General features: G+C 31.6%; 2 protein-coding genes and 2 long non-coding RNA genes across 13 annotated transcripts; 2 read left to right on the top strand and 2 right to left on the bottom strand.

The window, feature by feature from the left end:
• The first annotated feature begins 3,758 nt into the window (after positions 1 to 3,758).
• LOC148235598 (uncharacterized) lies at positions 3,759 to 6,218 on the top strand. Of its 2 annotated transcripts, XR_015809367.1 has the most exons (4): positions 3,759 to 3,861; positions 3,938 to 4,002; positions 4,073 to 4,116; positions 4,380 to 6,218. It is a non-coding gene; the product is annotated as an uncharacterized LOC148235598 (long non-coding RNA). The 2 variants fall into 2 exon arrangements; XR_015809366.1 differs by lacking the exon at positions 4,073 to 4,116 and having other exon boundaries at positions 3,761 to 3,861.
• A 100-nt stretch (positions 6,219 to 6,318) lies between these two features.
• LOC148235597 (uncharacterized) lies at positions 6,319 to 14,988 on the bottom strand. 9 transcript variants are annotated; one of them, XR_015809363.1, is made up of 11 exons: positions 14,850 to 14,988; positions 14,642 to 14,784; positions 14,488 to 14,562; positions 12,270 to 14,413; positions 10,513 to 11,924; positions 8,691 to 8,757; positions 8,526 to 8,622; positions 8,348 to 8,460; positions 7,814 to 7,911; positions 7,542 to 7,742; positions 6,319 to 7,483 (listed from the first exon to the last, which is right to left on the bottom strand). XR_015809363.1 is itself a non-coding variant. In XM_088184628.1 (11 exons), exons 1-11 carry the CDS (start codon positions 14,961 to 14,963, stop codon positions 7,447 to 7,449), a joined length of 4,509 nt encoding a protein of 1,502 aa, XP_088040754.1. In that variant the 5' UTR covers positions 14,964 to 14,988; the 3' UTR covers positions 6,319 to 7,446. The 9 variants fall into 9 exon arrangements, 3 of the variants coding, with proteins under 3 accessions (XP_088040754.1, XP_088040755.1, XP_088040753.1); XR_015809364.1 differs by having other exon boundaries at positions 7,814 to 8,253; positions 8,526 to 8,630; positions 10,513 to 11,333; positions 12,357 to 14,413; XR_015809365.1 differs by having other exon boundaries at positions 7,814 to 8,253; positions 10,513 to 11,333; positions 12,357 to 14,413.
• Positions 14,989 to 16,853: 1,865 nt separating this feature from the next.
• Positions 16,854 to 20,761, top strand: LOC148235596 (phosphatidylserine lipase ABHD16A). Its single transcript, XM_088184630.1, has 2 exons — positions 16,854 to 17,653; positions 19,079 to 20,761. The coding sequence occupies exons 1-2, from the start codon at positions 16,909 to 16,911 to the stop codon at positions 19,831 to 19,833; spliced, it is 1,500 nt and encodes a 499-aa protein (XP_088040756.1). The 5' UTR covers positions 16,854 to 16,908; the 3' UTR covers positions 19,834 to 20,761.
• Positions 20,751 to 21,754, bottom strand: LOC148235595 (uncharacterized). The gene is made up of 2 exons (XR_015809368.1): positions 21,559 to 21,754; positions 20,751 to 21,448 (listed from the first exon to the last, which is right to left on the bottom strand). It is a non-coding gene; the product is annotated as an uncharacterized LOC148235595 (long non-coding RNA).
• Between the last annotated feature and the right edge of the window lie 954 nt (positions 21,755 to 22,708).

The following is a 22,708-nucleotide window of genomic DNA, read 5'->3' as shown; positions in this document are numbered from 1 at the left end:
TTTGTATATAACCTCAAATATATTTTACAATTTTGCTATTAATTATGATCGGAATTTCGCTGAAGCCTTTGATATAATATAAACGACACACAATAAAAAAACATGATTCGCAATAATTAAAAATGCTCTGTCTATGATTAAACTTTGTTTATACCATATTTGGTTTCTTTTGATTTTTATTACAAAAAATGTTTTTTCTTAATTTAGACACCACCTTTAGTTTGTAATAGAAGAAAAATAAAATATTTATAATAATTAATTAGGAAAGAAAATGAGTTTTAAATGTAAATTATATATTTAAAGACTTAAACGTAATTAAAAGAAAAACTTCGCATACGTGAAAACGATATTTAAATTTATTTTTCTGTATAAAGCAAACGATAGCAATTTTCGCGCGAATGATGGCGTTCGCGTCGCGTCAAATACTCCGAGAACACCCGGTAGCGCAACTTCGAAAAGGGCGTAAGCGCCGCGCGCATGTCTAGGAAAACGGCTCGTATCGTAGATGGGCGTAGGGAGAGCGGGCGGCGACGACCTCGGCGCCGGAAAGTGGAGCGAACGAAGCCGCCAGGGTGCGGTGGCTTCCGGCGGGGCCGCGCGTGACGTCAGCCGAGGAGGGGGACCTCTTCCCGCATCTCCCAGAGCGCCAACTTCGAATCGACACGTAATCGCTTTTATCGTTCTGCATCTGTGGATATTTTATCCAAATGACGCATCACGATTCTCGCCGACTCAAAATGGTCGTCGATCTGAAATTGTGAAAGATTATTTCTCTACATCAGTCTTCCAAGCTTTTCATTTTGTTTGAGTGTAGGTATACGTATTATGCGTATTATTTTAGTAACATTAAACTTTTAGTGCTGAAGAAAAAACACGTTTTCATAAGAATTATAGTATGCCAACGATAGACTGAATATTTTAATGCCATTACAAAGATAGCAGATTTTTTTTAAATTATCGTGCTAATTTATCACCATATTATTTTAATATCATTACAGAGATGGAAATAATATTTATAGGTTTTATTATATTTTTTATAGTAAACTGTAAAATCAATATCGAATTTAACGCCAAATGTTTATAAACATTTTCATTTAAAAACTAATCCGTCTAAATTAATGATAATTTTCAAACTTTGCAATTATTTGTAATTTTAAAACAAGATGGTGCAAGTAGTATCTAAACAAGTTTGTTTTTGAAAAGTACCATTTGTCAATAGACTGCTGTCAAATTGTCAGCCATTTCCATTCCTTTCATTTTTATAATCGATTGAAGCAAACGATCTTTGTTATTTTTGAATAATGAAGAAAAAACGAGTTTCTTATACTTTCATTTGAAAAACAAAACACCGAAAGTAATCAAAGCCGAGTTGGATGAAGTTTATGCCACATCTGCACCAGCGTTTAAAACTCTTTACAATTGGCTAAATGAGTTTAAACGTTGTTGAACATACGTACACAAGTAATTAACATCATTTGGGACGTCCACTTGAGGTGACTACGCCAAAAATGATCGACAAAATCCACGATATGGTCTTGAGTGACCGACGAGTCAAAGTACGTGAATTTTTTGAGGCCATAGCAAGTAATTTGAAGAAATGTATAACTTTTTACAAGAACACAGCGAATTGTAACACAAAGCTCATAATATAAATAAGCTGGGATACAGAAAATACTATGTTGTGTATCGCGGGATACATATACTGTTTAGTACTGAGATATGAATTCAAAATACTTGTACTTATGTTCAAGTATTTATTGCGCTCAACGCTTTTCGACCGTTTCGTCGGTTAAGTCGGCTCCGACGAAACGGTCGAAAAGCGTTGAGCGCAATAAATACTTGAACATCCGACTTACTGTCAAACGTTGAAATTTACGAACGCTATAAGATGGCGTTTGTGAACGCATACATTACATGAAACGGGCGCTAACAAAATAATAACCAAATTCTCTCATATCTTATGGATCTCACATTTTTTCTCAATTATACAAGAATATGGTATCGCAAGGATTCCATATTAAGAAACCTGTCTCAAAACTGCTACGGACTCAAGTGTTATAAAAAAATTGAAGCACTGATAGATTATATAGTGCAATACGTTTCGTATAACAAAGTCGAGCATTCTATAAGGCTTGGCATAAATATGATTGCAATGTAGAAAGAATTTAGCTTTTTCTCGAACTTAATCTTTATATTCAGCTCATTTTCACACAGGTAATGAGAAAACTCCACTGGAAAAATTAAAATCTAGAAGACGATACCACATAGCATTTTCCAATTTTTTAAAATACATATAAGATATTCTCAATGAGCTGAAATAGCGCATTATTGGAGAATTTTAAATACCTAATATATACGACCTAGCTCGATTATAATTAATCATCAGGATATTCATCCGAGAAATTATGAAAACCTAGGTAAGCATAATCTCTAATGACTGATTGGAATTATAATAATTCTGATCTCACGATAGAAATTTGTCCTCCTTCAGCAAAAAAAATTTGGTTAAAAACTTCTGACACGCAATGCACAATTATATCCAATTTTAAAGCATTTAAAAATGTATTATAAAAATATATTTGACTACGTTACTCTCTAAAGCAGTGGTTCTTAACCGGTGCACCAGTGCACCGCTAAAAATTGGTAAAAACGAAAAAATCCGTAAAATAGTAAAAACCGAAAAAGTCTTTGGCGAAATTATGAAAGTCGATGAAAGAGCTAATGTGATTTCGATTTAGCCAAATCGAAACTCTTAATTCTGGTGCACCGCCACTTTTTCTCATGATCAAAAGTACACCGTGACTTCGAAAAGGTTAAGAACCACTGCTCTAAATTGTAAGGGGCATATTAGATCTATTCCTAATATGATCCATTGCGCTACTAAATAATAAAATCTTATATGGTATGGGGAATTTAGTTAACATTCGCTATATTGAAAATTAGATTGCCCGTTACTAAACATAGTGCGAGTTTTAGAAATACTTTTATATTTAAATCTAACGATTCTCGAATAAATATATACAATATATACATATATTTGCTCGTTAATTTGCTTTACGAGTCTAGTTTTAAATTACAAATATTAGCTTAGGTCAGTTTTAAAAAAGTAATAAATTATTCATACATATTCCAATTATCTGTAATTAATATACAAATTACAAAGAGTAGCTTAGTTTTTTTACAAGGTGTTTAATTTAAAAGTCTTAAGCGGGCGGACGTTGATAGATGGCAATTACACACAGATTTAGCCGCTGCAGTATTATTTATTGAAATTTAGTTGAGTTTCATGTTGGAATATTAAATATATGCGCGTGAACGGTGGAAGAGGCACTATATTCCTATCGAGGTCCACCAAAATAATATGGCGTCCTCCACTGCCGTCACGTCAGTGTTACCAGAGTGCCGTCAAGTTTTGCCCATAATGAATAAATAAATAAATATATAAACAGGCCCCTACAAGTCTACATATATTTATCGTTAAATTTAATTTAGGAGTTGAAACGGAACATTTTTAATATTTGAAATGATTGAAAAATATTGCCTTTTTCCTAGTATATTATTGAAATAAATAAGTGATGCATTATTTATAAATTTAATGTTTGAGTATTTTTTATAAGTCAAAATTACGAATATTTAACTCTAAATGTTATTATTTATATAATTTACTATTCCTGCAAAATAGGGAAAGGGGGGTGGACTTATGATAATATAAATTATAGCTTATATCATATTTTTAAATAAAAATGAGTTGAACGTTCATGTATGGTTCTTCGACCAAATAAAAAAACAACGCTTTTGACACTTGACAGCGAAAATATCAATAAATAAATATAATGGAATTTCCACATTTTATGAAAATAGGTATAATGTGAAAAATCACTATAATAATTTAAATATTTGCTTTGTCAATATAATATTAGTTATGTATATTTTGTAGAACCTGGGATTGTTAACAACGAGCGAACATTTGTATCAATCAACACAGATCAATGTATTATTAAGGTAAATTAATAAACTGCGTTGGTTTGTTAAAACAATATTTACGTACAACTTAATCTTACGTTTTTTTAAGAACGAATCTAACACAAGATCCACTAGATGACAGGATTGAAATAGGTTAGAAAGATATTTGTGTATTATTCCATATGAACAGTGGTGATATGCAAAAACATATATAGGAATGGCAGATTTATTGAAAATATATAAATATTTTATTTAACTCTTTATATTAAATAGTTGAAATCTCACCATTCACTTTAATTTTTTTTTAACTTGGGTCAGTTTTTCACTTTATGACATTAAAAAGATTCTTGAAGTAAATATCGGTATCGTAGATCATACATTTGAAGAGCTAATATACTTTTTTCTATGATTTTCAGGTCATGGAAAGGCAATTATAAAAAAGGAGTTTTCAGCTTCAATTGAAATCGAAGATCCTCCTTCAATCGTTACATTTAATGGCAATAATTATCATAAATTGTTCACTCAAAATTCTAATGACCTTAAATGTGGCAGATGTGATATGATATTCAAAACAAAAATATACCTTATGCGACATTTGATTAATCATATCGACTCTGATTTTGAATGTAGAAAATGTGGTAAAACATTCAAAACTAGATTTTTATTATCAAGACATATAAAAACTCATATTAGCTCTATCGACTATCCATGTTATAAATGTGATAAAATATTTAAAACTAGAAGCAGACTTTTACAACATATTAGTGTTCATAGCGATTCCTGTGAACAAAAATGTATCGAATGTTACAAATCATTTAAAACTAGTTGTAATCTAATAAATCATATGAAAACTCATACTAATTCTTGTGAGTTTAAATGTGATAAATGTGGCAGGCAGTTCAAAACTAAATGTTACCTCACAGGACATATGATTACTCACAATGAGTCTTACGACTTTGAATGTAACAAATGCGGTAGAAAGTTTAAAAATAAACACTACCTATCGAGGCATGTGAAAAAAAATCATAGTGATTACTTTGAACACAAATGCGATAGATCATTTAAATCTAAAAGTAGTCTTTCGTATCATCAAATCCATAAACATAATGATTTTAAATTCGAATGCGATAAATGCGGTAGAGTATTTAACGCAAAATCTAACCTCACTAAGCATTTGGACATTCATACTGATACGTATGATTTTGTTTGTGATAGATGCGGTAGAGCCTTTAAAACTAAACATTACCTTTTCCAGCATAAGATTATTCATAGCGATTCTTATGACTTTAAATGTAACATTTGCAGTAAATCATTTAAAACTGAAAATATGTGTATATTTCATATTAATAAACATAACGCTGCGTTGAATACTATATTTGAATGTAATAAATGTGGTAATGTTTTCAAAGGGAAAAAAAATCTTTTCAATCATATGAAAATTCATATAGATTCTTTCGATCATAAATGTGCTAAATGTGGTAAAGCATTCAAAAATAAAACTAATCTCATACAGCATATGACAATCCATAGCGACTCTTTTGCTCACAAGTGTAATGAATGTGGTAAGTCATATAAATCTGAAAAGTCTCGAAATTCATATGAAAAATCATATTGATGCGAACTTAACTTGTGACAAATGCGGTAAAGTATACAAACATAAAAAAAGCTTTCTCCGACATATGGAGATTCATAGTGATGCTTGTTTCAAGTGTGATAAATGCAACAGGGAGTTCAAAAGGAAAGTTTTTATTATAAGGCATATGGTGATTCATAATGATTCTTATGACTTAGAATGTGACGCATGCGGTAAAGTGTTTAAAGCAAAAGGAAATCTATGGCAACATAAGAAATTTCATTGTACTTTTTCCAATTTTGAATATAATAAAGGAGTTAAAACTTCATAAAATATATTATAACTTTTTCCTAAAAAAATCAAGTTTAATCTATTTGGCATAAAGAAAATGTATTTTCAGATAAGTTATTGTATGTAGTTGTTTGCCTTATAATTCACAAATGAGATAATAATCCTTATGTTTATATCGTATCATAAAGATACATAAAAAAACAATATATTGTTATTTTGAAAGTATATATGTATAATATATACAAGAATTATGGGCCAATTTATTGTGATAAATATTTGATCAAAATTTAGTGCTTTAAAAAAATGTTTAACCAAATAATACGTGCAATTATTCAAATTATTAATCTTATATATAATTGTTCTAAGCTTATAAATAAATAGTTTAAATCATTTTACAATCTTTCATTAACCGAGTTAGAGAAAAAAACATTTTATTAGTCAGACCTAACACTTACACCCGTTATTATTAAAAAAATAAAGAATACAAGCACTTGATACAAAAACCTTTTAATTAGTATCGATTTATTAAAAAATAAGTACACTTTACTTATACACAAAAATTATGTGGTATACATAAAACACATTAGCTGAATTAATTTTAGGTCAACATTTGAAAATGAATGTTACTTTTTCTAGTCTCGACCTGATGAATTTCATCCTCACGAGTCTAGTTTGGAAAGAGTTGACGCAAATTGTCAAAATCTGACAACTATTTTCTGTAGTTCTTAAAAAAACCAACTTACATCTGTACATGGGTTTAAAGTTATATACAACATCTTTTTTATGGAAATTAGTACTTAAGAGGTTGAGTCAAATGAAAATCTTAAATGTACCATACAAATTTCAAACATTACTGTTACATATGTACATAGTTTGAAAAACGGCAAGTGATAGTTCAAATCAGATATGCACAAAAGTAGCTCAGCTTAATAAAATGGTCGCCGCACTAGTAACATGGATTGTTTTATCATTAGAATTTTTAATAGTAAAGGTGTAAATTCTATTGAAATTCATAAGACAGATTTAAGTTTATAATAATACGTCTGTCACCAGATGGTTACCATCCAGGGCCGGCCCGGGGGGCAGGCAGTACAGGCGATCGCCTGGGGCGCTAGATCTTGTGGGGCGCCGTGATACCAAATAAAGGCGCAATATTCACTTAAAATTGTCAAACAATATTGTTAAAGAATATAATCTGATATTATTTTTTTGTATACACTACTGTGCACTCTTTAGATTATTTCACATGTAAAAAATCGCGACGAAAATAAAACTACAAATTCGTAAATACCCACAATCGCAAAAAAGAGTATGTTGTCAAATATAATATTAAATTAGTTTAATTTGAATTATATTTTTGCGCTCATGTAATGAGTTATTAAATTATTAATAGGTGGGGGAAGTCGCAAATTTAGTTTTTGCCTGGGGCGCCAAATAACCTAGGGCCGGCCCTGTTACCATCGATATTTTTAATTGACTCACCCTCGTATTACAAAATGAAAATGAGATCACATTTACAATATAATCCTAGTACATTTTAGAATTGCTTAGTAATAATGAAGTAATAAACATAACTAAATATTTTGATATCACATATCAATTTTTTAGCTAAAAAATAGTTATTTTTTCTTTGGTGTGCTGAACCAGGTCATTGATCTAAAAACAAAAGGTTTTTTAGTACAATGACAGTAAAGATAAAGATATTATTACATACCGATTAGAATTGTCATGGGTTTTAAGATGCTCTTTATAAATAATGCTGTAAACTTTGCCGCTGCAGAAATCGCACTGTGTCTTTTTGGTGGTTTCACTGACGTGCTGCTGCAAGATATGCCTTTCTAAAAATTTTTCAACTGAAAATGTGACATTGCAAATATCACAATTGAAAACATTTTTTTCGGATGCATTTTCAACTCTGTCGATTAAATTAATTTATCATGAATATTCAAGTGTTTATTAAAATATTAAAATAGAGAAAAAACATACATAATAACTTCATCATCTGAAGACAGCAAATTATTTGTACTTCCTTGTCGATTTTTTTCAGTTAAGTCTATTTTTTCAATAGATGTACTTCTTTTGTTCTGTAATATTATTTAATATATGCATATGAATCATGGAAATGTAGAAATAAAACTAATATCGGAGACAAACACAACTTAAAAAATAACTATGAATAATAACTGACAGCGTTGCAAGAGTAAAACAAGATAATAAAATAGTAAGTAGTCTATGAAAAATGTGTCACAAATTCAAATTAATCAAAGATCACTCAGCATATTACAGCAAAGGTTTTAGTTTTGCACGTTGGATGAAAAGAAAGCTAAAACGTTTAATACAGGTACTCATTTAACGACTTCTCAGACTTTCGACCAGCTCTCCAGCGTGGCGATGCACGGAATTGATAAAATTTTCTGTAGCTATCTCTTCATAAGCCGTCCACGTTTAAGAATAAAACGAAAGTTTAAAAAATAATATTTAATAAATAAGGAGAAAGAAAAAAACTAAATAAATGCATACCATTGGGGCTTCCGTGTTTAATTTATGTTGAAAAAGCTTCGCATTGTCAGTGTTGTTAATATGGTTAAGAAGTCCGTGGCTTAACATATTTTCGGCATATAGAAAGCGTTCAGCTGAAAGTATATTATACATTTATTAGGAGCCTAATTTATATGTCATCATTCAGTTAATTACTAACGGCAAAGGCTACACCCCAACTTCATTAAATCCTCGTGTGCAGTCATTAAGTGCGACTGCGGTATTTCCGATAGGAAAATTTTGTAGCAGCTGCGACACTGAAAAGCTAGATTAAAAATTATACATCGAGAATTATTTTGAAACTGACACAATAGAAAAATCCTACCTAATGGCTCTGCAGTTCCTAAATTGTAAAACTGACGATTTTTAATTTTGGTTACGTGTTCTTTGTACTGAAAAAGAAGAGATTACATAAATGTATATATATCAGTGGGCGTGCGGTAACTTTGAAACAGGGCATGCAGTTAGGGGGGGGGGGGGGGATAAAAACTATATTTAAAAAAAAATATTTTTATTTTATAAACATATGTATTTATTTTTTGAAAATTAATTTTATTTGACGCTCCTTACAAAAGTCAGCAATAACCGCATCATATTGTCTTTCTTTAATTTGTCTAAAAGTTTTTTTCGATTGATGCAAAAGCCGACAATCTATTCTCACATTGACTATTTCTATTGGATGTTTTAATTCTTTTCACTGTCGAAAATTACCTTACTGCAGAAGCACTTGTCGCCAGTATGGTGAAAATTAATTTTATTAATATAAATACTTACACTTTTCAACCTCATAAAATTAAAAAAAGTTTCATACGAGCGTTGATATGAAAAGTGTTTCTGGAATTTTTTTTTCGTATTCCTTAAATTTAGTCACGTTCAAAAGTGCCATTAATTTTAAATTATCAATATCTTTAAAACGATCGGTAGTATTCGTAGAAATTGTTTCAAGTATTTCGGAATATCGAGCTTTATACCTCAATTTCAGACCTTCTATATTATCATTGTGATTATTTTCTCTATGTAACTCTTCAATCCTGACTTTGTCTCATAATGAGTCAAAATCTTCTTTTTTGTTATTCAATATTTCCACAATTTTTTTTATTTCACTTGAACAATAAGATATGTCGAACGTTTTTTTTTTGTTAAATTTCAAACAAAATATCGGCAGAATTAAATATGGGTGAAAATAGATTGAGATAGAAATTAAATTCTAAATCATGTAGACAGCGTCTAAGCAGTGGCGTAGCTATGGTGGGGCGGAAAGGGCGGGCCGCCCCGGGCGGCACTTGCTTGGGGGCGGCATATTCGCGATGGGATCGACTAGTGTGGTTCTTAACCCTGATTGCACTAAAACATATATAAATTCATGAATAAGAAGATCTTAATAATAACCAATTTATTATTTTAAGAAATGCTGATTTTATGACCCTGCAAAAAATGTATTGGGGGGGGGGGGCAATTTTAAAGATCGCCCTGGGCGACACATACCCTAGCTACGCCTCTGCGTCTAAGTGCTTCTGCATTAATCACAGCATTAGAATCCCATTGATCTTCATCATCGATTATTTGGTCAAATATTATTATTAATTCGTTTCTGAATTCATAAACCATCTTTAAAATTCTACTATTGTAATTCCATTGTGTAGGAGCAGCCGCAGGAAAACGTTTCTTTCTTTCACAATCGAGTAGAGATACTCTTCTTGAAGATTTACAAAAAATGATGAAAATGATATATATTTGAAAAAACGCTTGCACCCCATTATATCCTTATATATGTACATTAAAATAAATTACAGAAAAAGTTTGTCGATAACATTTCGTATCACGGTTAGATGTGTACCCATATTTTAATCAAGTTAGTAGCGATAAAAATATATTTGCACTGATGGAAGTAAATTAGATTTATTACTATAAGACCATTACTTCTTAATCTGAAGAAAAATTAGCTAATGATTCTACCTGATCTATGAAAACATAAAAATAGGGTCTATTCATTGAAACAAAGTATATCTTCTTTCAAATAGTACTTACTACTGACAAATGCTAGTTAAAGAGATAATATTTTTGTAAAAAAGGACGTTGATTTAGATAAGATGACAAACGAAAACTCCTCTAAATTATGTGTTCAAATATACATTAAAAAAACTTACGTGTTTTTCGTAGTGTAACAGTAAATGTTGTTTTGATGTTTTCGATTCAAAGCATATAACGCACCGCCAAATATCTTTGATAGGTTCAATTTTAATTTGTAATGTGTCTCTCGGTCCTGTGCAAATTTTTTTGGTATTATTGTTAACAGCTTCATTAAGGTCTTCGTTCTTCCTCTTGAATTTTCCATCTTCTCTCCTATTTGCAGTTTTTATTTGTTTGCTTTTACTTGTATTGAGTAAGGTAGTAGATTTATAACTTTTTGGTTCACTTATAAATTCTTCAATTTCAGTAGTAACGCTTTTACTTTTAGAATCATCAATTCCGGGGATTATGTTTTTACTCTTAAGATTTGAAGTTTCTATTATGTTTTCATTATTATTTTCTGCAACTTTACGTAAGCCTTCATTTCTACTATTCAATTCTTCGACATCTTTCGAATTTCTAATTTTCATTGGGCTTTTTATTTCTTTGCTTTTACTTGTATTGGGTAAGATAGTAGCAATGTCACTAGTAACGCTATTACTCTTCGGGTCTTCATTTCTGTGGATTATGTTTTTACTTTTGGATTCTGAAGTTTTCAATATATTTTCAGCAACTTTAGGTAAGTCATCATTTTTGCTCAACTCTCCAACTTCTTTCATATTTCTAATTTTCGACTTGGTTTTTATTTGTTTTTGAATTGTAAATAATAAAGAAAAAATATCCATTTTAGCTTTATCAAGTTTTTCGTTATTCCTTGAGTTTGATTCAATATTACTCTTAGGATATTCAATTTCTTGGTCTTTATCTTTAGTTTTGAGATTTAAGGTTTCAGATATGTCTTCAATATTATTTTCTGCATCTTTACATTCGTCTTCATTTTTTTTACTGCATTCTCCAACTTTTGTATTCCCATTTTTAATATGTTTTAATTTTTTACTTGTATTTAGTGATACGGCAGCAGTATTACATTTTGGGTTACTCCTTATAGGCTCTTCAACATTACTAATACAGTCTTTATAGTTCCCAATTTGTTTGCTGTTACTCATATTAAGTAAGGGAGTATCGACATTAATTTTTTCGTTACCTTTTAGATTTGATTCAATATCACTCTTAGGATATTCAATTTCTTGATTCTTGCTTTTAGTTATGAGATTTGAGGTTTCAGATATGCCTTCAATATTGTTTTCTGCAACTTTACGTTCTTTACTTTTTCTAGTGTATTCTCTAACTTTTGTATTCTCATTTTTCATCAATTTGATTTTACTTGTATTTAGTGATAATGCAGCACCGTTACATTTTTGGTTACTCCTTATAGGCTCTTCAACATTACTGATACAATCTTTATAGTTCCCAATTTGTATCGGATTCTTTATTTGTTTGCTGTTACTTGTATTAAGTAAGGGAGTATCGACATTAGTTTTTTCGTTACCTTTTAGATTTGATTCAATATCACTCTTAGGATATTCAATTTCTTGATCCTTGCTTTTAGTTGTGAGATTTGAGGTTTCAGATATGCCTTCAATATTGTTTTCTGCAACTTTACGTTCTTTACTTTTTCTAGTGTATTCTCTAACTTTTGTATTCTCATTTTTCATCAATTTGATTTTACTTGTATTTAGTGATAATGCCACACCGTTACATTTTTGGTTACTCCTTATAGGCTCTTCAACATTACTGATACAATCTTTATAGTTCCCAATTTGTATCGGATTCTTTATTTGTTTGCTGTTACTTGTATTAAGTAAGGGAGTATCGACATTAATTTTTTCGTTACCTTTTAGATTTGATTCAATATCACTCTTAGGATATTCAATTTCTTGATCCTTGCTTTTAGTTGTGAGATTTGAGGTTTCAGATATGCCTTCAATATTATTTCCTGGAACTTCACGTTTGTCTTCATTTTTTCTACTGGATTCTCCAACATTTACAATTTCCATTTGTTTATTAATAAGTAATGAAGCAGACATATCTATTTTAGTTTTTTCAATTCTACAAGTGACGTTTTTACTATTAGGGTCTTCAATTTCGTAGATTTCACTTTTACTCTTAGATTGTAAAGCAATAATATTTTTTATAACTTGGTTGCTTTCTTCAACTTTTTTTGGATTTTTGATTTTCAATGGGTTTTTGGCCATGGTGATTTTAACCGGGCGATAATTTTTTGTCTTAGGGACTGAATCGATAAAAAACATTCTATTTATATCGATGCTTTTATTGGGTGTTCTGATTTCACAAGCAGTGATTTTCTTATTAGGATCTTCAATTTCTAGGATTTTCTTTTTACTCTCGAGAGTTGAAGTTTCAAATATTTTATCAATATTATCTTCATTCTTCTCATTTAATTCTCCAACCTTTGTATTTCCATTTTTCGCTTGATCACTTTTACTCATATTGAGTAAGAGAGTAGAAGTATTACTCCTTTGGTTACAACTTATGGGTTCTTTAACAACACAAGCAACGTTTTTACTCTTGAGATTGGAAATTTCAAATATATTTTCTGGATGTTTGTCTTTATTCTTCTCGTTGTATTCTCCAATCGTTGTATCTACATTTTCCGTTTGATTACCATTACTTGTATCGAGTAAGAGAATAGAAGTACCACTTTTTTGGCTACTCTTTATTGGTTCTTCAATTACACAAGCATCGTTTTTACTCTTGGGATTGAAAGTTTCAAATATGTTTTTAATGTTATTTTCTGCTACATTATTTTTATTTAATTGTTCAACTTCTTTCGTATTTTCCATCTTTGATGAGACTTTTAGTTTATTATTTATATTGAGTAAAAAATTAAACACATCCTTTTTAGATTCTTCGATTCTGCGAATAGCTTTGTTACTTTTGGAATGTAAATATGTATTATTGTCTGTAACTTTTTTTATATTTCCAATTTTGATTGGATTTTGAATCAAGGTGTTTTCAATTGGGTGACAAGTTTTTGATTTAGTGACCGAATCAATTTGGTTACTCATTTTGGGTGTTTCAATTTCACAAGCAAAGCTTTGATTATTAAGATCTTCGATTTCGCAGATTTTCTTGGGAGTCGAAGTTGAAATGCCACGGTTCTTTTCGATGTCTTGTCCAACTTCTTTGATAACTTCAATTGTCTTTGTGTTTTCAATTATTGCGTCTTTTGATGTAGTAATATTATTTAGTATGTCTTCCTTTTGGGTTATGTTTATACCTTGGTTGTTGGCGGTTTGAATTACTTCTTGGCAAATGCGTTCGTTCTTCTTACTGCCTTCTTTGATATTTATAATATCCGTTGTGTTTTGTAATTTTGGGACAGAATCATTATTAGTGTTTTCAATCGTTTGATCGGTTGCACTTTGTAGTAATTTATTATTTGACCTTTTTTTGACAATTTTTTTTTTTTTAGCTTTCATATTAACAATTGTTTTACTTTTAGTCATTTTACACACATTGTCGCTATTTTTGCAGTTTTTAATTCCAAGCGCATTGATAATTATATTTTTAGCTTTCGCTTTACTTTTAGTAATTTTACATAAATTGTCATTGTCGCTCTGTTTGCAGTTTTCAATTCCGTGCGTATTATTACAATCGGTCTCTTGGATAATCTTATCGTTCACAATTTTCGGTGTAACTTTGATTTTAATATTTAACGAACTGGTGCCCGTATCATTGGCTGCGATTTCATACATATTGCCATCTTTACTAGATTCTTCGTTTTGGTAGGTGTATAAATTTTGACTGTCAGATATGTCAATATCGTTTTCTTCGACTTGATTACCGTAATCTGCAACTTGGCACAATGAATAATTATTAGTCAGTTCTTCAGCTTCATATTTAACGATTGCTATGCAATTATTGGCCTGGTCAATATTTATTTTCATTTTTGTAGAAGGAATTTTAGCGTTCTCGGCGACATTTTCTTCCAACTCGTTCTTGATTACGCCATGACTATAAATTTAATAAATAATCATTATTATACACCAGTTTGCCTAGATTCAAATCATACCAAAAATGAAATTTACTTTTCAAAGAACATTTCTTCTTGAGAGCTTTTAACATGCTCGACCGTCGAGTCATTTTCTATTTTACAATCCTGACTGTGAATTAATAAGTTTACAATAAAAGTTTAGAATAATTAACCCTATATTAATATAATTTGAAATATATCAAGGTCACCTTTTAGTCTCTTCTTCTATACAACAAAGTTCCTTCCATTCATCTCTACAGTTTTCGATGGTTTGAAAAAAGTGATAGATCATGTGCACCTTTTCATAACAAAACTGACACAAATGCTTCGGTAATTGGTCCTCTTCGTAAATCTGTAGATTGAATGTACACTTTAGTGAAATGAACGCAACATTACTTCTCGAGCGATATAACTTACGTTGAATGGAATTGCGGATTTAATTTTCTGTAAAAGCACTTCATCTTCGAAAATAGAGTGGTCGACCAAACGAGTCGTAAGGCAAAATCGACAAATTCTGACACTCGTGGACATCGTGGGAAACAACTACCGCTTCTGCGTAAAATAAAAGCAGTGTTGCCAGTGGAAATGCTATTTTATTCATCAACGGGGAAAGCAACAAAACATATTGGTTAAATGACGGTTGAACACAAACCGTAAAAATAGTTTCAAATTTTGAAAACTTTTAATTTTAAAATTGGATTGCAGGTCTTATTGTTCAGTCTCGCCAATGCGATTGTTATGTTCAGTTGCGTGATTTCGGCCATTATTTGTCATTATATTTTTTATTATTTAATAATTTATTTTAAATAATATATAAACATTTAAAAAATGTTAAAAAACGCGATTTAAGTGAAGCTAAATGAGCGAATATAATTTTATTGCATATTATTGACTGAATATATCGGAAATTAATTGTTGCTTTGATACTACTGCGGACTTATTATTGATATTACTACGGACTTCTGTATGAGGGTATTGGTAAAAGTATATTCAAACAGACTTTTGGTCAATGAGAGGGCGCAAAAACAATTATTTCTTCTTAAAAGACAAAAATTCACGTCAAAATCAATAAAATCGTGTCAACGCCGTTGCAGTGGGAATACTCGGTAACGAGCGTTAACAATGGCACAATTTTATTGTTTTTGACGTGGATTTTGGCCTTCTAAAAAGGGATAATTGTTTTTTGTGCTTTCCTATTGGTCATAATTCGGTTTAAATATGCTTCATCCGATGCTCAGTTATTGTAAGTTGTAATATTGTTATAAAAAGTTTTAAAATTAAGTGTTAGCTAACCAAGCAATTTTATTGCTTTTGTCGTGGATTTTAAGCAGAGACCTTTAAATTTGGCCAGCAAATACATGTCATTTAATGAAACACTATGAATCATAATGAAAACGAAACATTAAAAGGACTGTAAGGAGTCTATATATATATTTATATTTAGATTTTATTATGGATAAAATTTGGCAACACACTGGTAACACTGGCGTGACGGATTTATTTTCTTGGCAACTCTGGCGGGCTTGCACACTGGTGCGGGCCTCGCGCACCGCTCACTGTATATAAATAATAAGTAACATGTAACTTCAAATCAATAATAAAACACTACGGCAGCGGCTCAATTTGTGTCTAATTGCCACCCGTCATCTTACGTCCCTGTAAAGATGAAAGAGAAATATTCGTATTAAAGCATGGTTTTGAATGAAGATTATTACCACCAACGTCATTAAGACGTCGGTAATGTAATATTTCTGCTGAAAAATAAGTCAAAACTAATTAAAAATAATTTATATTAAGTTTTTTCTATTTATTATGTAATTTTGCTGTGTTGATTTATAGAATTTGTTGAATAAATATAATTTTAATTATATTTTTTGCATAAACATACTTTTCTTTTCGTAATTAATGTTAAAAAATATGATATGTTTTGTAATGACATAATGGCAATGACAGCGATTATACACGTCACGCGTGCGGGAGACGCCGCTCTTATCTCTCACTCGCTCCCGTCACTTAACACGCGAGTGAGTGAATCACCGACCGGGCCTGGTGCGGTTGTAGACCAGTAGCTTTCGGACCTCACTTTAAAGTTGTCTATTTGGCTATTTGTGCCGTTTAGCCGTTGATTTTTTCTATTTTCAACAATTAAATTTAAATTACTATTACATGTTGCCCTTTACTGTGACTATTAAAGTGAAATTTATGAATATTATAATTTGAAATCACTCAATTTTGCATGTGTATAAACTACACAGCACAGTAACAGTAAAGGAAATATAAGTTTTGTACTTTTGCTTTTTTAATACGAGTGCCAGTGAAGATAAGTATAATAGCATATTCAAATATTAGTTAGCTCCTAAATGCTATCATTAGCTGTTATTTTAGCGTTTTTTTTTAAATTTGAATTTGGCAACTTTCGATGACAACTGTGAATCGGTCCTAAGCATTGCGGTGTTTTGGCGAATTTTTGACAGAAATGTCGGCGAAACACATCTGGTCGTGTCTGTTCGGGCCGCGGCTCTTCAAGGTGTACCTGGACGGGGCGCACGATAAGCTGTACTCCCCTCACACGATGGAGCTGTTGGGAGAAAGGATAATCAGCTCCCTGAATTTCATCCTGAACGTCGGCGTTTACGCCACGCCCCTCGTGGGGATGTACCTCTACAAGAGGGACTACTCCAACCTGGCCTCCCTCGCTCCCCTGATCAAGTTCGTTACCAGCGTCGGTCTCGTCACGGTCGTGTCTCTCTGCATGAGAGGCTACGGACGGGTGACTAATCCACAGTACAACCAATTCATTGAGACGTTCACCGAGGCCGTCAGAGAACCGCGGGCCGGCAGCGTGGCGCTCAGGAAATACGACTTCGATTTTACGTTTTGGCCCGTCGACTTCGACGGTGCTAAAGTGAAGCGGACCGACAAACCCAAGTTTATGCCTTCTCCCAGCATGGAGTGGAACAGTTTGCACAGTATCATCATGAACATCGTCGGATTGGTGTCCGTTAACACTTTCGGTTTGAAACTGATATATCCCGGATCGACCACCATACTCAACATGTTCGTCGATGGCGCGCTCTTGGAAGGTCGAATCAAACTAGTAGAGGGTCATAACGGAAAGAGATATAAATTGAACACTAACAACATGGACAACATCGATTGTATGTTCGTAGACAGGCGGGGTATATCACCCAACGGCGACGTTCTCGTGGTAACATCGGAAGGTAATATTATCTAATCTAAATTTGACAATTATAAATTACATTTTTTAATTAGATTCGTTGTAGAGTTATTCATGGGGTGTTCATTATTCCGACCATAAATATATGAATATAAATTTAAGCGGACGAGCGTTGGTCAGAACAGTGAACACCCCATGAACACAACAAAACAGGTACTTGCAGGAATTGTACGGCACATTCATTTTCGATCAAAATATAATTGTACATACATATATAAAATGAATAAATATTTTTGTAGAATAAATTTGACCCCCAATAACAGGAAAGTACCAAATATTCATTATGATACATAATACTATTGGGTTTTAGGGAACGATTGTGTTCTGTCTTGGATATATTTTTATTACACAATTAATGAAAGAGTTCTTGCGAACTTTTTTTATATGCACCGTACGAAGGGTTATGATATACTCAAATAGGGAAATGCTTTTGTTAATTATCTGAGCGATTTTTTCGTTATTCTAATGTATTATGTCTACAAGTTTGTTGTTGTAATATCAAACGAAACAAATAAAATTACAAGATTTGCATAACTAAAGTCCCTGAAGTATCAAACAATTACTTTACAATTTCATTGCTCGGTATCAGTAAAAGTATTTGCTCACAAGCAGGTGATTCACATGATCACATAATTATGACGTCATAATTGTAATTTGCTTAGCATTGTGTTGTGCATATTTTATATAATTCACAAAGTTTAACGATTATAAAAATAATTAAAATAATTATTATTACTCAATAGTTATTTTTTAATTAAATATTATTTTACAGGTAATTAATTGTTTTTTTGCACTAATTGGTTAACTAAATTAATATTGGTAAAACTGAGATATATATTACAAATACATTAAAATACTTTTTTTATTCAATATTTGAATAGTTGAAAACTATGAATAATTGAGAACTCTAGTTTAGACCCAATATACAGGACACAGATGAACTGATTTTGTAAGATAATGAATGTTAAACAATTTTAAATTTAGTATATTTACGAACATCATCATAAAACCCATATTTTTTTTAAGTTACCACTTTTCTGGCTTTCATTATAGAAAAATCTGTAATTAGCCCTTCTATGTCCAATTCTTTTAAAACATTTCTTCCGATTGATAACTGAGTCCGCCTAATCTTTCCTGACTCATAGAAGATCTTAAATTAGTTTTTAACAACTTTTATTTGGAAATAAATTCGGGGCATCAGATGCAAACTTTAAAAAATGCTGATAGCAATAAACAAATTTGGTAATGAAGTCGATAATTTATTTTCGATTAAAAATTCTATTAAAAAAAATATATACATTTTTATCAATACAATACATTTGAATAAAGTTATTTTATCTTAATGGCAAAAATTTTGTAGTGTAATTTAACTTATATTTATTAACTGAATTATATTTACTAATTGTAGGTAATGCCGGTTTTTACGAAATCGGCATAATGACCACTCCGATCGATGCAGGCTATTCGGTATTGGGCTGGAATCACCCCGGCTTCGGCTGCAGCACTGGATATCCCCTTCCGCTTCGAGAACAACACGCGATGGACGCCGTCATGCAGTTCGCCATAAACGAATTAAACTTCAAGCCTAAATCTATCTTGCTCTTCGGTTGGAGCATAGGATGTTATACTACAGCTTGGGCTTCCATTCAATACCCGGACGTCAAAGGGATCATTTTGGACGCTACCTTCGACGATATACTACCTTTAGCGGAATCGAGAATGCCCACTTCATGTAAGTCGCTAGTCAGAGAAGTAATCAGAGGACATGTCAATTTGAACATTGCCGATATATTGAAGGAGTACTCCGGACCGGTTAAACTTATCCGTCGCACTCTAGACGAAATAATTTGCCTCGAAGAATCTAAATTGTCCACTAATCGCGGTAACGATTTATTGATAAAGATCTTGTCAGATCGTTATCCAAATCTGTTCGGAACCGATCAATACAATTTGATCAGGAAGTATCTGAGTCTGCAGGGCCCGGCTCTTACGGTCTTCATTCTGTCCGAACATCCGGGAGACATGGACAAGAATAAGAAAGTCCTCTTTCTGCTGAAGGAGTATCTCGTCGATTACCAATCGACGCATTGTACTCCGTTGCCCACCACCTGCTTTCAAGTCCCGCGAGAGATTGTTTTGGAGGAAGACTTTGTATATACATGATACTATAAACACCCGTTTATCGATGGTGTAATTGATTTACCTATGCATTTGTTGCTGTAATTTATTTATGATAATTTTGCTACGACTGTGAACAAAGCTAAAGAAAATATACAATGGATTGAGTCATACTAAATATTTACATACACACTACTTGGAATTAATATATTTTTTCACAACTATATAATGGAACTCGTCACGTTGCCTTATATTTTGTAAACGTATTATAAAGTATAGTATTTTATTGATTTAAGTTTATCAAAATATGGGTTTTGGAAATGGATTTTGTATTATATTAATATAACTGACAGTTCATTACAGGCACTTGCAAGATGGTATATTATTTAAATCTACATATATTTAGTATGCTCTTTAGTCATAGTTATAATCAGTTGTTTCTCTATTCTATACAAAAATTTAATATTTATTCTCGATCATACAATTCTTTATACTCGACTTATTACAAAGTGCTATTTTTATTAAAATTACATCTTCACTTATTATACTAAAGTTAATTCAGAACGAGCCAACCTGGTGAATGTTGATATTTTTTTACGAATTTTGGTAAAGGGTTACCATAAAAAAATGTGATTGTTGCGTTCCTTTCTTGTTTTATAGCAAAAAAATTTTTTTAATAGGTAATTTATAATAAAATATTTAAAATGTTTAATAAAACGAATATTTCATTATTAAATTGGAATTATCTATGTATTTATTCTGGGAAATAGTGAATTAATTAAGGAATAAAATATGCGTGTGGTAGGAAAAATAGCTAAATAGGTGTTAGGGTCCACTTGATTGAATTTGTTGCTGCTACAAATTTAATTAATTAAACAAATACTTAATCGTTGTAAAATGTTTGTGAAAGTTTATTGTCTGTAAATAAGCTAAGCAAAAGATAAAGAAAATAAATCGATATGTTTTGTTGGAATTTGTTTTTTTATTCTTTCGCATGCATAGAAAATAGTCGAACATTTTTCGATTTTGATTTTAAAATACATATTAATTTTGACTTGTAGTAGAAATACAGTTAATATATAAAGAAATATTGCCAATTTTTTTATGTTTTTAAAATCTTGGAATATGAATGCCGAGTTCAGGTTGAGAAATTCAAAAGTTTTACTAAGAAGATACGGGGGTCTTTTTATTTATTTAGAAGGTATAATATTTATTCTTGGATAAAATAAAATATATTAAATTAATTGGTATAGCGAAAGATTTATATTTCTTGGGTTCTATTTAATATATGACCACAGTGTAAATAAAATTGAAAATCTAACCAAGAATGGAAAAAATCGGATTAATTGGATAAGTCTCGTTGATTGAAGAATGGAATCCTGGTATTATCTGAGGGCAGAGTTGATAGGTTTATATAAAATAATGCAGGAGACATACAATAAAGGTAATCTGAAGAACATATGGGAGCCTATTTATTTATTTACTATGGCAAAAACAAGTAACACTGATGAGCCGGCAGTGGAGGACAGCACATTCTTTGGCGGACCGCAACGGGAGTTTCACAACCGGCAGTGCCTCGTTATAATGTAACTAAATTGTAAGCTTTCAATAAATAATACTGCAGCGGCCCAATTGCTGTGTAATTGGGATCCGTCGCCACCTATCCGCCAAAAACATAAAAAAAATAGTTCAGCGATTAATTATATGTAATAAATTAAAACATTGAACTAACGACCAAATATAAAAGAAAGAGTAAATTTGTAAAAATACCATAAATGTCGTCATCTGAGTAACTACATATAAACGTTGGCAACGGGAGGTGATGGGTGGTAATTAGACACAGATTGAGCAGCTGCAGTAGTGATATATTTAAATTTTAGAAGTTACGTGTTATTTATATAAATATGCAGTGAACGTAGTGCGGGTCCGCATCGGAGTGCGAGCCCGCCAAAGTTGACAAGAGAAGAGAGTTCGTCACGCCAGTGCTACCAGAGTGCCGCCAAGTTTTTCCCATAATAAACCTAAATAAATACATCTATAAATAGGCCCTTTGTAAACGTAATTAAATAATCTAAATACCTTGAATTTGATGAACAAATCCGCAAAACCTTATTTTCATAATATAAACTTCGTAACTGCAGCTGATTGGTTTTGCCAAGTTTTCAATAATCCTTCGAAACCTATTATACACTTAATTAATTCCGATAGGTTGAAAATAACCGCAAATGGTTACATCCTATTATCAAAACCATCACTCTGATGGGTTGCCAAAATGTAGCTTTTCGCGTGATGATGGTAGAATTTATATAGCAGATGACGGAAATCCATTGCAGAACGAAGGAAATTGCCGAAAGTATTTTTAAGTACAAATAGAAATTTAGATAGAAAGTTGATCAAATCTCTACTAATTTTGCTAGTAATGAAAAAAAAGAAAATATAAATTTAAGATATCAACTTAATTGTGAAATCTTGTAACTGAAACAGTATCCAATCTTAATTTTGTCAACTATCCACAACGTTGGAAAAAACATTTAGGAATCGACGAGGATATATATCCAACTATTTGTATGTTACTATCCATTTATTTTACATTACCAGTTAGTGTAGCTTCAGCGGAAAGAAGTTTCTCAAGTTAGGGCAGGTCCGAGGGTGGGCTATAAGGCAGTCGCCCGGGGCGCAAATTTAGACTGGCATATGCCTAAAGCCGATGCAGCTGTTTGCGTGAGAATACCGAATACTTTTTTTAATGATATTGTATTGATTTATTCTTAATTTCATATTTTTTAATATCATTAAAAAAAGGTTAGGTTTTTTGGTTGTACAGTAAAAGTCAGCACGAGTGGCAGCGAGGCGCCTCCAACACGCGCTAGAATGAAACAAGTGAATTCTAGAAAGAGACACTACACTCGGTTTTCGGTCG

The sequence above is a fragment of the Plectrocnemia conspersa genome, unplaced genomic scaffold, assembly GCF_051122295.1.
Source record: "Plectrocnemia conspersa isolate PC_06_02 unplaced genomic scaffold, ASM5112229v1 ptg000004l, whole genome shotgun sequence".
Classification (NCBI taxonomy): Eukaryota; Metazoa; Arthropoda; class Insecta; order Trichoptera; family Polycentropodidae; genus Plectrocnemia; species Plectrocnemia conspersa.
This window is presented reverse-complemented; position numbering and strand designations above follow the sequence as displayed.